We start from the raw sequence: 17,012 nt of genomic DNA, 5'->3' as shown, positions 1-17,012 counted from the left end.
TACAACCCAGTCCAGGCGAACGGAGGCTTGTATGGTGTGGGGCGCCGAGTGTGGGTTCTCGCTTCCTTCCTATCTTGCTTGCTTGCTGCGCGTTAGTATGTACGCTACCGTACTGTACGAGTACATGTTCGGTTGGGTGCGGCACAGTACGTTCGGTGCGGTATTGCGGGATGCTGGTGGCGTACAGTGCTCGAGTAGGTGGGAAGTGTGGGGTTTGCTCAGTTTCTCACTCACTTAATCCACTGACGAGCTTTTTTTAACTGAATTGGATCCTAACTACGGTACTTGTGCTTTTACGAGTACCGCGAAAAGATTGTTTCCTGCTCCTTTTGGAAGTACAGCAGTGTACCGGTAGTGGTACAGTACCGGTAGATCACTGTTACCAGCGCAAAAACAGCACTCCACTAATTTTGTCAAGAATTCCTATTTTATACCCTTTTCACCCATCCCCACGCTAAGTTAACAAACGGACAAACCATACCATATACATATCCAGGGCGGAATGGACATGTTAAAAAAAGAAACGAGGAATAAAATCAAGGATCTACATGAAGGTATTGACAGCGGAAAAATGTACCCGGATAGCTCTCTCCATAAGTAGATAGAAGAGGGAGTGAGTGTCGGTGGATGAGTAAAAAAAAAAAAAATTTACAAGAAGGTATGCAACAAAAACAATGGATATAATAAATAAATCAATAAGAATGAAATTGAAAAGAAATCCCCCCCCCCAAGGGATGACGGTGGGGGGAGGCATGGGATTTAGCTGATGGCTAATGGACGGATGAAAAAATGACTAACCCCCTTTTTGTGCCCCCTCCAGCGCCGAAAGGAAAGAAATAAAGTAGAAATTGAAATGAAGAGGATGACAGATGAGATGAAGATTGAGGGAATGAATGGATGTGGTGAAGTGCGTTATGTTATCGACAAAGGAGAAATGATGGGAATAGTGATCATGTGAAGTGTGAATGATAGATATCGTGGAAGAGGAGAGGAGAGAGAAAAGGAAATCTCAAGCATGATATGACACGGTAGTTAGAAATCTTTCTCAACGCGAGACAAAATAAATAAACAATCCAAAGCAAAAGAAAAGAAAAGAAAAGAAAAGAAAAGAAAAATAAGATTAAACGTTATAACCTTAATCCTTGATGAATAATGATCTTTTTTTAAAAAGGAATCTCCTTACCGTCCTGCCATTTCCGGGCCCCTAGGTTCGCGAAAAAAAAGAAAAAAAGAAAAGAAACGTTAAAACCCAAAATAAAGTATAATAAAAATAATAATAATAAAAATGAAATGAACCCCTAGATGCAGAATGACCGCCGTTTTTGATGAAAGAAATATTCACAAGGGTAAAAATCCCCGAAGAAAAACTCGAAACGCTATTTTAAAGGGAGAAAAATGGAAGAGGAGGAACAGAAGAACAATAGGATAATAGATAGACAATGAATTGAATATCGACACAATGGGTGCAAAGCAGCCGTGCCACGCTGCCACGCAAGTCAAAGAGATGGTATACGGTTGATAAAAACAATCCGGGAGTGACCGTTGTTAGAACACAGCCTTAGCAGCACCCCATAGCAGAGGAGCATTAACTCCCGCAAGGTCAGCGGGAACGGTCCAAGACAAAGGGCACGAAAATGGCGGGAGGGAGCTCCACACGGTGCCTCCGAGCCCGGCAAGTCCCCCGATATCAAGTTGCATTGATGCCACGAGCGAGACGGTCAAGCCGATTGACACACTCCAGATACCGACTTCCAGTACCTTCTCGTAGAGGTCCAGACTCTCGGCTTCCCCAAAGGCAATCAGGTCGACCAGTACCGCCTTCATACAATTTCTCCGGCACCTGCGGCTTGTCCGGAAGAATTCGTCCAACGTGCTTCGGTGGGATATAGGGTAGAGTCGGATTAGAGATTCCTCGTCCGACCTGAGGGATGACAACTCTAGTGACGTCTTTAGACGTCGGAGACGGGGAATTATGTTGAACGGGCCGAATTTGATGGGGGGTTGCCTGTTTTTTAGTATTGATGTTGCTTTTGGTTGGGGGTGGAGAAGGTCCTGGAATAGTGGTAAGTTATTTACCACCGCTAGACGCCGCTCGTCTGGCTGGGATATGATGTCTAAGTATATTGTTTGTAGAGGATCCTGGTGTGAGAAGAAACGTGTGAAAAAACGGGGGTTGGAGACGCGGATCGTTAGGTGGGATTTCGCTGTGTTGGATAGCGATGGTGCATCTAGTTCCCCAAAAGGCGGAGGTTGTCCTTGTGAGTCCGAAGCCCCGGCTTGTGCGGGGGAAACACCTCGGCTCAGCTGGTCTGAGTAGAATGTCACATTTTCCGCTGCCTTAGTTGCGTTCGATTCCGGTAGAGTAACTGTTACTGAGATTGGAAGGTTGTATGTCGATACTCTGTGCTTAAAGTAATCTAGCCACAACCTTTGCATATCCCTATTTAAAAAATTTAAAAAATTGGTTAGCCGCCTAGTTTCCCCGAATTTACCTTGTTAGGTAGCCCCGTCCTCTCCTCTTTCTTGCCCTTGCCCTCCTCCACCGGATGAATGACAAACCTCTCAGATTTTGTAGCTTCCCGCTGCCCGCTTCCTGGCAGAACCTCGGGTCGGGTATACACAACAGCCTTCTTCCTGTATAGCTTCCACGCCTCCCACATTGTCCAAGGGACAGCTAAGAAAGTATTGTAGCCCCACGTTGCCGCTATAACCAACCCCTGACAAGTGCCCCCGTTGATCATATCGAAGGAGGGGGATACGGAAAATGCTCTTGCAACCATACTCTTCGTACCATCTCTAGCAATCACAACCATATGCATATCCACTCCGGATGCCGCGGGGGAGGCAGTGTCGAGAGGATCCCGAACCTGGATGTTGTAACTTCCCGAGCGATGGTTGAATGGGGAAATGTGAAATGTCTTCTCCATCTCCCCCGCAAAAGTGTAGCCCTTTCTCGGCGCTGGGTTCGAAGGGTTATCAGCATGTAGAAGGTATAGATGCCTCTCTCCAAAGGTGTTGAGGACTTCGAGCACAACAAGCTTGAGCTCTTGTTGCGGTGAATACAAGTAATAATAGGAGACCGGGTTGAATGAATACCCAAAAAATCGAGGGGTGGTGACGAGGTATATATAAGGATAAAGAGATGGGTCGATCCCCTATATATTGATACCCACACATTAGCATCCCTCCTATCTGTTTCACATAAAAGATAATAAAATCGCGTAAACGTACATGATGGATAAGCACAGAGTCTAGTTTTCTTTCGAAAGGCAGCTCTGGGTTGATATATCCCGCTGGGTCAAGTGAAAAAAAGGTAAACGGTCGTTTCTTCTCCTTCCCCCCCGTCTTCAACTTCTCCTCCCTCTCCTCCTTTGAATCCAGAACCGAGAATAGCCCGCCAATCGAGCCTTTGAAATTGACCGGAAACCCAACATAGAGTAATGGGTACTTGAATGTGTGCGCCTTAGGCAAGAACCTGGCGTGTGTAGTTGAACAAAAGAAAAGAATCGGTCTGAATTTTCCCAAGAACCTCCCTCCCAGTCCCTCCCTCTCACAACTTCCACCCCACTTAACTGTCCTCCAGACAAATGGCGCCACCTCCAGAATTAACATGGCTAGGTATATCACCACCAAGTCGCCCCAAAACCCAAGCCCTGACCTCCATGTATCCACCGCTTTAAGCGCCAAAGCGCCCACAAATCCAACAACTCCAGCACGAATAAGGCCACTAGAGAACGGACATGATACAAAAAGCAGCACCGAAGATGCATTGAAAAGCAGTAACCCCCGGGTTAGGAGGTCCACAGCGCAACACATTGAGAAGTAGAGTGGCTTTATGATAGGTTTCAGAACCTATCAGCACTCAACGAATCGATTAGGTTATCGATAAGCCAAAGCGGTTTTGCCCCCAGAAGGATTTTCCGATGGGAAGAGACCTCAATCCGGATAATGGGAGCGGTAAAGACTTTCCGATGGCCCAGGATCAGCCTTCGTAGAGGAGGGTTAGTGAAAAAAGGACCAGAGAGACGAATGAACTCTCGGGTCAAAAATCCAAGCACAAAAAGTGAAGTCGATAGCGCAACTATTGACCCAAAAGGGAGTCGGTTGCCTGTTTATTAAGTTATGCTGCCTGCACACTCGTGATCTGGTCGTCCACCAACAGTTTTTGCATAACATGCATGAAAACGGTCCTTCTTTCTCTCCCCTCCTTCCAAAAAACCGCCCTGTCCCTTTCCCAACCCTTTTACCCTCCCTGCTATGACACCACCGATTTTAAAAGACCTGTATCCCTCCGCCGCCTTGAAAAGTCGACAAGTAAAATATAAAATAAAATAACTTGGTCTCCTTGGAACAAGTTAGGTGGAATCTAGGTGCGCGTATACCGTAAATCGAAAGTAAATGTTGACCTAAAAACGAATGAGTGGGTGAGAGAGCGTAGTGTGCTAGATACGGGTGCCGGAGGTAGCAAGTATTGAGACGCTGGATGTATGTGCTGTAGGTGCGCAATGCGCTGCGGGCCGGGAAAGCAGATCAATCGACGGGAGCCTTCGACTCAATAAAATGTCCCCGTCCGTCTCCTGATTGACATGACGATGGGGGTGAGGGGAAAGAAAAAGGTAAGGAGGGGATGGGACAGAATATCGACCAGAATCCGAAAGCATGGAAAGGTAGCTAGCGATATAGACCAGGCAAGACCTTGGCCATCTAAAACTCAACCCTGCGGGGCTTTTGCTCAACCTCGTGAAGAGTATTGGCATCACAATCAGAAGGCTACAGGGGGTGTGGAAACGATATCATATGGGGGAGGGAGGTTGAAATCGGACGCCTACACGGGACCAATATTTCTCTTTTCTTTTCTTTATGAGTACGGCGGTGGCAGATAGGAGCAGAAAGTGTTAGGCTAACACAGTGAGCGAAAACCGTGCTCTTTCCGTAAGGGATATGACCTCCGAGTACCAAGAGGGAGTTCTGGTGTTGTCAACTGGCAATTCTGGGACATTGAACGGAAAAACGTCCCAAAGCGGATCAAGTCCCGACTAGGCCTCGGATTTGGATTTCCAGAAATAGGCACCCTAATGATAATCTCAAATGAGCTATCCCCTCTCGGTCGCTGCCCGCGGCTCAACTTCCGTGTGTAAAAGAGAGAGCTTTGGTCTTTCGCGCTCTTGCGAGGTAAACTCCGCATTGGCATACGACGGCGATATCAATACGGTACTGTACCGCTTCAGCCACAAGAAAGAAAGAAAAGCGCGAAAAAGAAATTTATCGCGATTTCTTGGCGAGGTCCCACACGATGTAACTTTGGCTATAATAACCATCAGAACCCAACAAAAACGCGCAGAAAAAACCAGGTACTGTACTGTACAAGTACCCTAGCACCACCCGCTAGTCCGAGAAATTGCCAGATGTCACTCATGAGCCAAGGAATCGATCATAGAATTACCAAACTAGGTTTTCATGTTTCTATACAGCTGCGAGTGCACGAATAAGGAGAGTATAATTAGTAACTGTGGTCGAGATCAACCCCATTCAGATTGCACCAAAGTCGCGGTCCCCAATATCAAGATATCATTGGGCTCCCTTTTCCAAGGATTCGGTAGAAAGGTATCTCTCTATCGTCATCCATCAATCACCTCGACGAAGTACCGCGATTGTCCCACAAGTTTCAGTTGAGATTATGGACGATTCGCGCAACCCTCGTTCCTCCAACCTGATCTACCGGTACGAGTCAGGTTCTGTCACCAACACAGGAAGAAACCACGGAACCTAATTATTGGGCGAACAATCTCTACCAAATTAATCGACTGAGGCCCATGTTTCTCTTCGTTTATCGTTTAGAAACTCCAGTGTGAAGCGACGACCCCTCGGGTCTGAGGCGGGAGGCAAGGCATCGGCGCGAAAGTTTATCCTTGGGTTAGGCTACCGGTAGATAAAAGTAGGTCTAGCAATTTCGGGGTGAAGGCCGGGCCGCCCACTACCTGTATAAGTATATGAGTACCGTACTCAAGTGCATTCGCAAGATTCTGCTCCCCCGTGCACGTCATGTTGACAGAGGGACTTCAATAATTCGACCCGGATGAATGGTAGTTTTATCATGCCAACTAAAGGTTTAGTTAGCTTTGCGCAGATATAATGTAGCATTATACCGGTAGAAGGATAAACAACCGAGAACAGCTAGCCCTATCAAAGTGAATCCCTAACCTTCCTATGTTAGGCCAACAACTTGATTTCTATGGTCCTAATTCCCAGTCAGCCTTGGGTTCCCATAGCCCCTGTCTTTACTCTACAGACAGTAGTTTTCTAACCATTTAAAATCCTTCAGAAGAACTCGAAAGGAGTATACATCGATGTTTCTCCGGGTGGAGATGTCTGGAGGTAATGTGCACAATGGAGTAGAATCTCTTTATCACAAGTAGGCTCCCAAATAAATCATCGCGTACCGTAACACAGACCTAGTAGAAATTCGCCTAGTTCAATTCCTGCTTGGGAAAACCGGTACTGTACCACGCCTAAGAAACCAGCTGTAACAAAACCCGGCCTAAAAACTTCACAAGCGCTGGGAATAAGAGCCATCGCCCAAGGAAGTTCGGTATCCTCCCACCTTAAAAGGTAGGGTAGTTACTACTCGTACTTCTCTCGTTCAAATAATTCGCATAGGAGCTTATGATTGTTATATATTTCGTTCTTTATTCCTTTTTCCCCGGGTAGGTATTGTAAAGTGTTAAACAAGAATGGTTGCCGCTTCCTCACACTCTCAAAAAATCCGACGGAAACGACATAATAATATTATTATTATAGAAATGGGATGCCAATAAGTTACCGTTGGTGTATAATATTCGAATATACATGTCAAAATGGACGGCACGAGAAGGATGGGTAAATCCCTTGGTTTAAATGTACTGTACTTCCCTAAGCCTGGTCGCCGGAAACCAATAATAGACTACTTAACAGTCTTCAGTTGCCAGTGATTAGTCAGAAGCAAATCGATATTCTACCTCTGATCAGAGACTCTGAGTTAGGATTTATCGGGTTCAACACAGATAAGAACTGGAAGGAGGCTCAGGTCCCTTCCTGGGATTGAGATCTGGGTTTCTTATCACTGAGGTTTTCGGCCGTAGCTGCACCAAGCCGAAATCTTCTCAAGACTTTCCGTCCATCATCGATCATCCGTTTAAGCAACCCGGACTCCTCTGCTATTTCCCTTCTCCTTTTTTTTTTTGCCTCACAGAGTTCAGTCTTCCCATGTTTCCCCCCCCGAAATAGACATCCAAACCGTCTCCTGCTTTTTGTTCTTTTTTTTTCTTTTTCTGAAAAAAATGTACCCGCAGCACATCATCTGACAGCTACTGGTAAGAGCTGTTGTATCATAGTGTTTCTGCCCCCCGTTCTCCTTTTTATGTTCCTGCCGTCCTGCCGAGCCCTATTTCTCGTCTCGGTTGCTAGTACTCGAGTACCGTACCGGTAGAACAAAGCGAGCTATTTTGGGAAAACAAAGGCAGGACAGCATGCGATCATAGCGTTCACCCCCTATCCTATGACATGCCGTGGGGTCCCCAGCTTTTGAACCAAACCCAGTGAGGGGAGTTGGGCTCGAGTTCAATGTTCTGAAAATGGGTGGTTCACTTCTTTTTGCTTTCCGGCTCCAACTTAGAGAATCAAGAAGGCTAAGATCGAATTAGCAGAGGTTATTTATCATTCACCGATGCACGCGCCAATTCCAGGTCTTATCGGAGGAGAAAGACAGGAGAGCTAACTCTGTTGATTGATGTTTCCCCGGTTCCGCGAGGATAACAAGCAACTTCCCATTGGCTGATTCATTGCACCTCGCTACTCATCAGCGATATTCACTCTGGGCCGCTGTTGCTTGTATTTTAACCTGAAAACTGACCTCCAAATTTTACATTATGACCACCGATCATGTGGGTGCGGGGTGAGGTACTGTGCTGTATGCAGGAGTAGTACTCGAGTACTTGTACAAGTACAAGTGGTTGCGATATGGACCTCCAGGTACTGTACGGAGAACGATTCACAGGTCCCTTGTGAACAATGTGGATCATCCCTGTCCGACCATGTCGATCACCCCCAGGATCCCCAATACGGCGATCATCAACACTCCCAACCTTGGTAAGCCCAACTCTATCGGGAAAACCGGAGCCCGGAGAAACGACAAGGGGGCGAAGGGCTTCTACGCCAAAATCTCTTCTTCCAGGATCGCGAGAACGAGTACTTGCGCCTCTGGCGGCACAATGACACGCCTCGTTCAAAGAGGCGTAAGGTTTCCACTATTCAGTCCGCAAGCATCCCGCATGAAGTGCCTGAACATTTGAGCCTGAATTTAGCGTTGGCGCCCGCTGGATGTTCACAGACAGTCTGCGATACAAATTTCTGATTCCTCTGTTCAGGTACAAGTACCTCATGTCGGATATTGTATCATACTCGAGCGCTCGAGTGGTTGAAGTTTTTCTCTACTACCTAATGCTTCAGGATGGGATAAGAGAGGGCTCTCGGCACCCAGTCAACAATGTTCGGCTGTCTGCTTTGCCGCTGAAAAGTGGAGCTCCCGGACAACACTTCGGGATGTTCCGGTCGCTTTAACGCGGGAGTGCACCTTGGGGGTAGCTTTAGTGAGCCCTTACCGGTATTTTACTGCTAATGCGTGCTCGAGCGCAGTACGATACCCGACCATGGTAAGGTACAGTAGATGCCATTGTAAACATACCGTAGAATCTCACGCAATGCTTATTATCTTTGCCACGGGGCAGTGAAAAGCCGGTAGTGGCTAGCGAGATGTCCATCAACACTTTGCAGCCAAATAGCCCACTATATGTATGCTAGGGGAGAAAGTGTACATACCTGTATCGGGGTTCGTAAATCGTGATTGATGTCAGTCTAACGCTAGTAGCGGTGCTTGGGCTGGGGGGGTCTTGCAGCGGAGATGTCATAAGAACGTTACTTGTCCTCACTGCCCAAGAGCCCACTTATTCCCTTTCAGAGAATCCCATTAGCGAGATATCCAATAGGATTGAGGGGACATCAAAAAACTCTCAATGTCGATCCTTAATTGTTGCTTGGGCAAACAAGAACTGAAATGTTTGACATCCCAGCAGGATGGGATGTGCCGGACGAGAGAAAGGGGGATCCGGCGGCAGTTTGCATAGAAATCTAGCAATATGTGAGGCGGTGCTTCATTCGGGCTTTTCTGCCCACGAGTATTGGTTTTCGGGACCGCGCGTTTCCACCGAACGTACCACCAGGTGCTTAAAAATGCTTCCATCGCAACAACTGTGGGGGGCAATGATCTTCTCTGGGTAATTTAGAAACCGGTTATGGGGCTCCAGAGTAAAACTTATTACAAGATAATATTAATATCCTGGGGTGGGGGTTCCAGATGCGTTTCTCCAAGAGCGTGACGGGTAGACACAACTAGGGTCTGAAATCACGCCGGCGGCGTTGTCACGCTGCGGAGTTCTCCACTCATTCGCTTGGTATTCTGATGACCGGTGCGGAGCGCGAGGAGTGATTGACACGGATATCGAGTTACGCTATTGTACTCGTACGTATATCCCTGCCCCCTCGGATGCAATGAAATCTTCTTCAGGCGACATAAGACCTCACCGCGTTTTCAACCACACCGGAATTACCCTCCTACTGCAAGTGCCCGGGTGCGCCGTGCAAACCCTCCAGGGCCCCACCCGTGCCCGGAAACAAAATAGAGAGTTACATAACTTGGTTACAAAGTATCCATAGTATGAATACTCTGAACGATAGGTACTATGTTATGAGCAATGATTCTCTGGCCGCACAAACAATCAAGGCCTAATGCAAACTACGACATTATCGGCATATGCCGTGGAGCCGCCTCCTCATGTGCAATTGTTGGGTGGAGGCTATGTCTTGCGGCACTTGGTCGACTTTGTCCCTCGAGGGGCGGGGTAGGGGTCGAGAGAGAAAGGGGTCCTTTCAGGCTTGGAATGAGGCAATGTATACGTCGCTGTACTAGTACTGGAGAAAATAGATTCGTAAGGTTCATCAAGTGGAAAGAGCTCATCACAGCGCAATACTCGAGCAGTGCTATCCTCTCTTTGAAGGGTAGGACAAGGAAGGAAGTACGTTTCTGGTTCCTGGAACAAGAGTGGTTGGTGTTTTCCAAAGTGAGAAATTGCTCTTATATCTTGACCAAGCAAATAGTACTAAGCCAACCCCCCTCGGGGAATTTGGCACACCCCTTACTGTAAGCAGGCATGTGTGTTAAGGCTGGCCCGAAGCCCATCCTCCCGGGACGGAGGTGCTGCACCGGTACAACTACCCGTACAATACCCAAACTCAATGCACCCTTGACTATCCTATATTCGTCACCAATACAGGACTTCTAACAATTTATTAACAACTTTCATGAGTGTCTGCTAAGTGCGATACTGTAGACGAAAGCTCTCTTTGCGCGATCACTTGTCTCTGACGTTACATATCTGGAAACAGGGGTCATGGATTTGTATGAGGGCTGAGATATGCTCGGATTTATTTCTCATGAATTTTGCGAACCCCTGCTCTCGGGTACTTGAGTATCATACTTATCGCCTGGAACGGGTGGGAGGTTCGAAGTTTGGTTCTGATCGAACAATCCCAAAATAAGGGATCACCTCACCGATTTGAAACCCTGTTGTCTTGAAGCAGAAGGATCCTCAGGAGCGCTGAACACACTTGACTACGGTATTGGCCGACATTCTGCGCAGTGTTTCTGCCTTTGTCCCGTCGGTCCCCTTTATTGAATTGTGAAGGGGTGAAAACCGAAGTCCACCTTGAATAAAAATATTGTTCAGTCCTCACGCAAATGGTATAGATACAAACATCCAAATCCGGCGTAGCCATCATTCCATACCAGCCTTCATTCGCAAGCCACTCATTCCTCGCCCTAGGAATGGAGCCCGCAAGCCACTAATCGCATGTCACACATTCCGGACAACAAAGGGGGGATTTCAAGGAAGCCGAGTGCTGGGCTATGATGCCTGTGGGGGTGTGGCATTCTTGGCAGGTTTTGAGTTGGTGGGGTGACACGGGAAGGCTGGTGGCGCTTGCCGTACCCCTTGTGTCCCTAAGCCTTGTGAGGTTAAACGGAGAGGAACAAAGTCGTATGAAACAACCGGACGAAACATAATTAGTTTCTGGCGGGTTACAGTGCCATAGCTTGGGGGAGAGCAAGAAATAAAGTTGCAGGGTCATACGGGGAGCAAGAGGGCCAACGAGAGTGGCGAGTAGCCCACGGTTTCGGAAAACAAATATGCCATTGGAAGTAAATAACTGTACTGGCACTTTCCCGTACTTGGGGGAAACAACCGTTGCTTTGAACTGTGGTGTATGGTGAAATAATACTCGAGTACCAAACTTTCAGTTCAATTGGTTGCTACGGTGCCACGCTTCACGGTAGCGTTTGGCGGGCACCGGGGATCTGGCGCTACGACACTATCATACATCCGAGACTAAGGTTGAAGAGATTTATTGGTGTATGCGGGCTAACCGCATACTTGTAGATGTTCGGGCTGTTCGGAATTAGGCATGCTGGAGAATACCAAGATACCAACCGTAGAATGCTCAATGAACGAAGTAAACTCAGCATGCTTGTTGGTTCACCATAGCTGACATTCCGCCATGTTATGCGGGTCAGTAGATATTCTCCCGGGACGTCATTGCTAATTGGTATCTACCAAACGTAGGGAGATTCGCTACAGAAGGGGATAATAACTGTTAATACAATCCAGCAATGCTATAGAATATTATTAGCTAGGTGAATTTGGAAGTCAATGATCGGAATGTCCCTTGACATCCCGTACGAACGAAACCTTGACATTTTCCGAATAACCCTTCAAGAACCCACCCGACCACCTATGATACCGCATGAGAGTGCTCAGACGAAGCTAGACTAGGGATTACATGGGGGGTTAAAGTGGAGCAAGTCTTTGACTAACTTGGAAGCAAAAGGTTTCCTATGGCCTCGCTCTACGCAGTTCTAAGTTTGGTCTTGCAGTCTGGTATGCCCGAGGGGGAGCGATGGTGAAATACCCATAGCGAGGGCGAAGGAGAACTGAATGCTTGATATAAAAGTTTAATAAAAGCTGGGGTAAATATTTTAAGTTTGTATAAGCGCTTATCCCCCCCGCATGTGCTCGCCGATCAACGAATCCGCTCCCCATGCTCTCCTCGTCCCCTCTCCCTTAGGGGAGCCTGTATTTCCCCGAGGTATTACCACCTTCAAACCTCAACTCTAAGAAATCCAAATCACTCCTATCAAAGTGCTATACTAACAACCCGTCCACAGTAATCCCAGCGATAACCGCTACGTCACCAGCAAAGATCCGCGAGCCCGCCTGTTTTCTCACAGTGACTAGGGCAGAGAGACCACTTAAAACCAATTCCGATTCCTCCCCTGACTTCGCCCGTGAGCTAGGGGAATTTTTATGTGCAAGTTGAGGGTCGTTGAATCACTAGCGGGCCCTACTTTGTGCCTTGCTCGATATCACGAGCTTCCTGTTTGTTGCCAGCGGTGAAGCGGAGTTAAGGAGATGAGTTATCAGGCAGTCTATTACCTTTGGATAAGGGTAGGCAGCCTGGTGTTAGCCTTTCTCCCACCGCCCTGATTCACTTGTATTTGGGAGCTGTGAATTGCCCGCAGGAACCAAGGATTACTCCACCCTTCGAAGCACTTTTCTCAAAGTAGTGGAGATGCGTAATTGAGGAGCATTAAAAAACGCCCGTTCAAATGCTAAATTACATATGAAGTATGCGGCGACGGGACGTGCTGCTATGGGGGTGTTATTTTCACACCCTACCGTATGCCGTTTGGTTCGGGTGTTAGTTTCTGTTTCCTCTATATGATACCACTTCGAGTCGGGCATCGGTTCCAGGACCTAACCCCCACGCCGGTTCTGGGTTGTCTTGGATGATTGTGGGCTGTTATTTTACCTCCTTGGTAAAACATCCGGGTTACATACTGTTATTGTCTGAGTGATTCTTTAGATCTTGAGGTTTCGGGAGTTGTTAGTGAGGAGGGGTGAGAGTGCATCATATGGCTATTCCTTAGATAGTATGGTATCGACCACCTCGTTTATGGCGCCCAACTGGTGTCTCACTACTTCATTCAAGTCGCTTTCTTATCAGATTCACTAACTATCAAACAATCACTAGGTTTTTTTTAAAGAAATAATCATGGAATATCACTCGATCTCAGTACCAGATCAAATACTAGGCCCTCGAACGTGGTTCCATTCGTTTCGTATTGGAGTCATGGTCTGGACTAATGAAATATATCGTGCTTACACTTCACGATTATCGCGGGAGTTCATGTTGTTCCTCCAGTTCCCCCTTTATAATTTGTTTCTAGCGTTATTGACTAAGTTCGCGCCGTGAAGGGGACTGGTGTGAGGGGTATGGTGCTGATGGCAAGCTCGCTTATATATTCGCAAATTCCCGGTCGATTTCTTTACTGTTATCACTACCTTGTTAGACAATCCATCCTGTGATCCTAATGTATCCTTGTCCAGGTCGTAGGGTCCTACAATGGGACTATCACTCCACTACATCTGATCACATATTTGCTACATTGAAAGTGCAGCTTTGTTTTCCATCCACCAACTCCGGAATAAACGGATAAACGGCAATTACATAGGTCCTATGTATCTGTAGAAGTATTTGGGGTGTTATGTTTTTTTCAACTTCAGAGAGTTCTAAATAGTTGAGGTTAAGATTACCAACAAACCTTTCGGGCTGCCGCCGAAGGTGGATATATAACCCTATATGTATGGACAATATATAGAATGCTTGCGATGAGCTAAAACGGTATCTAAACCTAGAACCTTTAAATCACCTTATCACTCGTGCCACGGACAACGCTACAGTGCGATATTCGCATCCGCAAACCCCTCAAAGTAAAATCCGAGAAAGAAAGGAAACAAGAGAGACAGTTATCACTGTGCTTGTGGGCGAAAGAAAGTGCGCATATCCGCTCCGCTCCATCATATGCTCCCCTCTCCTCCACCTCACTTGAGCGCGCGCTGCGGCGTTGGTTGCGGGTGTGGGGTTGATCAGATTAACCGGTTGTTCCGCGTGATGTTCTGTGAGGGGTTGGTGGCTGCAGATTGGAGGGAATTTCGAGGGAGGCAAAGCAGGTTTGAGTGTGAGGGTGTGGGAGGAAGGGTAGAGGTCTGCGCCAATCTTTCAGGGAGGCGGAAAAAACTCTGTAAGAAGGCCGAAATGCACTGCATAATAATAATTGAAAAGTGCATGGAATAGGATGTCGTAAAATGCAGTGGGCGCCGAGCTTAAACTTTCCTTTCGTTTCCGATCTCGACCTCGGACGTCCTAGGTGACGAATGCTACCAGGAGGGCAACCCCGCTGATTCCGCCATAGAGCGGAAAAGGCAGAGAAACTTGCTCCCCCCCAATGCTACCAAACCGGTTTATCGCGCAATTATTATTCTCTTCTATCCATCCTCCTCTCCCATTTGGGAGTAGTCCTCCTGAGCTCACCTGGGGATACAGTGGAGAGGTATGAGATTGTATAAGGGCAGGGGGTGGGGTTCATTCAAATTCCATACGAACCCGAATATCCCCACTCTCCGGTTCGACGAATGCTTTTATCTGAGAATTGGAAACTGTCATAGAATCTCTACGGTTCACCAAGGTATGATATCCAGTGGAGCAAGGTCTGGGATAGCGGGATGCGGCCGCACCCTAAAACAGGGATTGAAGAAATATGTGGTAAACAGTATGTGCGTTCCTAGGCGCCCATACAAAGATACCGCCCCTGTTTTTGGCCTCTTATTGTGTGTAAGGAGTGACATTATTTTGGGGGGGATTTTCTGTAGATCTTTGACATGGCATAGTGCCCGTATTATAAGGCAGAAAAGTAACCCTTGGCTTGTCGGATGTTGCGCTCAAGAGATCTGGAAAGTATCCTTCCCTCACTGGAAATATTTTACTAAGGGTTTAAATTGAGGCCTACCGGTATTCCACTGATCTTTTGGGCGGTCTGACAAACTAAGGGATAGGTTAATGAAAAAGTGGATGTCAATCCTCTCCCCAATCATCCCCCAACCCCCCAATTCGGGGTTGCATTCTCTCGGACCACTCCCCTTTTTGAAAGTTCTCCGTGCAGAGGTGCCTAATGCCTGCAGTAGTAACACGATCCCACACAATTGAAAGTGCCAAACTCCCTGAGCCGCCAATCACACCGAACCTTCTTCAGTACTGGTATCATATCTGAATCCGAACACAGACTCAGTTCCTGCATCCTGAGAGTGATAAATTATGATGCGGGTATCTGCAAGACATGCATCTGGGCGACCCGGCCATGACGTCTGACACCAACTCTCTCCCCCCCACTAACGGGCGGTGCCCAATAACACCCAGCTGGGAACCCCCTTCCAGAACGGGTGAGCACAACTGGGTAAACATTTTTCCTCCCCGGGGCTAGGTTGGTTTCAAGCTTAATCAGCCGACCCCAGGTTCTTAATTAGACTTTTTCTTAACCTGGAGGGAGAGGGAAGAGCAAGTGAGAGCGGGAGTAACGAGGATAAACCGACCGACTAACCAAGGAATAACCCATTGTGGCCGGGTAAGATCTTTTTATCCGGCTTTCCATTTCGGAGGGGGGTTTTTTTCCCGGTCCGTGGGCGCGTTGCTCGAGTAGGGGGGCTGCCCCGTGTCTGAGTGCTCTGCATGATACCTGATTGAATGGTAGGGACGGCTTTAATCCCGGTAGTTGTTGTGTGGTGGGTATGATGCGGTGGGGTTAGTATAGCACCTTGCTCAAGTACGGTATCATGGTCTAATGATATAATGGTGGTACCGGTAGTGGACAGACAGCGCCCTGGGTGAGAAGTGATCTGCTGGAGTACTCGTACTGGTACTTATAAAGATATCGTGCCGGTGCAAGTACATACGATGGCGGTAGACTACCACATAATATGGTGCAGTGCCTCGATATATGTTATCCCAACTGGCGAATACCGGGGTTGGCTTGGATTTTACATGGATCCATCAGCCGCATAGATTGTGGCACAGCAAGTGAAAATGTTCTCCTAAACATTCTAAGCGTTTTGCCTGCGCCGTTTCACGAAAACCCTGTTGTGCAAATCATGTCTACAGACGGCTGATCAACGAACCGATGACGAGAAAAATTTCCTTGACCCCGCACTTTCTGTGGGCTGAGAATTTGCAGAGAAAGTCACACTGGGGATAGACTGGGTTTGGCGTTTTATCGTGGCGCCGGTTTTGTTGAGGTTTATTAACATGATCGATGCTTAACCGGGTAATTATTTGGCCTAATCCGGAAAAGCTAGGGCTCAGGGATTGGCGAGGGGGTTGCTAGCCGCTGTCAGCCATTGGGATATTCAGCCTTGTGTTGAGATTGTTTGTGACCAGAAAAAAAAGTAGCCATTTTGGAAAGTAAGTTAAGGTATTGTCTAGGCGCCGCAGCTCGCAATTCTTATTCCACCGTCGGGGAACAAGAAAACCGCTGATAAAATGGAGCTAGGATGGTATCATAGGTCACAGAGCTACAGAGATGGACTTAGCCCTTTTCATGGAGCTTCCAAAGAACCTATAGAGGGTCAAACCGGTTCTTCTAGGAAATCATCCCTCGAGAGGGTTTTGGCACCCTGAGCGGCTGGGGTAGACCCTGTCTGCGTGTCGGCAGCGGAGCTTCTATGCCTTCCACCACCGCAACTCAACCCGTAGTCAACCAGCCAATCCACCCATTTCGTGCCATTATCCCTCTTCCCTCAGCCCTCAACTCTCCCCCGCCCCATTTCTTTCCCATTTCTTTCCTTCTAGTGTTCTATCCATACCCATTAGTCTACTGCCGATTCATTTTTCCTTCGGGAAGAAAGGCTCCGACCGCCGGCAAATACCGCTTCACCGCCTTCGCTTCTCACCAGAGCCCCTGAATTGGCTAAACTTTACGACTCCCACGATAAACATTTCACCGAACAATTCCCTCTCGCTGGATTCCTCGTACTATT

General features: G+C 47.5%; 2 protein-coding genes; one reads left to right on the top strand and one right to left on the bottom strand.

The window, feature by feature from the left end:
* Positions 1-265: 265 nt before the first annotated feature.
* Positions 266-4,579, bottom strand: GSTUM_00000108001 (uncharacterized protein). XM_002835346.2 has 3 exons: positions 3,232-4,579; positions 2,493-3,155; positions 266-2,406 (listed from the first exon to the last, which is right to left on the bottom strand). The coding sequence occupies exons 1-3, from the start codon at positions 3,814-3,816 to the stop codon at positions 1,546-1,548; spliced, it is 2,109 nt and encodes a 702-aa protein (XP_002835392.1). The 5' UTR covers positions 3,817-4,579; the 3' UTR covers positions 266-1,545.
* A 782-nt stretch (positions 4,580-5,361) lies between these two features.
* GSTUM_00000107001 (uncharacterized protein) lies at positions 5,362-6,021 on the top strand. XM_052355766.1 has 1 exon: positions 5,362-6,021. The coding sequence occupies exon 1, from the start codon at positions 5,458-5,460 to the stop codon at positions 5,671-5,673; it is 216 nt and encodes a 71-aa protein (XP_052211683.1). The 5' UTR covers positions 5,362-5,457; the 3' UTR covers positions 5,674-6,021.
* The last annotated feature ends 10,991 nt before the right edge of the window (positions 6,022-17,012 follow it).

Source organism: Tuber melanosporum (assembly GCF_000151645.1).
Source record: "Tuber melanosporum whole genome shotgun sequence assembly, scaffold_104, strain Mel28".
NCBI lineage: Eukaryota > Fungi > Ascomycota > Pezizomycetes > Pezizales > Tuberaceae > Tuber > Tuber melanosporum.
The sequence above is the reverse complement of the archived record's forward strand: the minus strand, read 5'-3'. Positions and strand labels throughout refer to the sequence as shown.

Coding starts and splice junctions, on each gene's coding strand:
- GSTUM_00000108001 (XM_002835346.2), bottom strand. CDS start 3,816: ATGTGTTGCGCTGTGGACCTCCTAACCCGGGGGTTACTGCTTTTCAAT. Junction 3,156..3,231: donor ACTCTGTGCTTATCCATCAT/GTACGTTTACGC, acceptor ATCAATATATAG/GGGATCGACCCATCTCTTTA. Junction 2,407..2,492: donor GGACGGGGCTACCTAACAAG/GTAAATTCGGGG, acceptor GATTACTTTAAG/CACAGAGTATCGACATACAA.
- GSTUM_00000107001 (XM_052355766.1), top strand. CDS start 5,458: ATGTTTCTATACAGCTGCGAGTGCACGAATAAGGAGAGTATAATTAGT.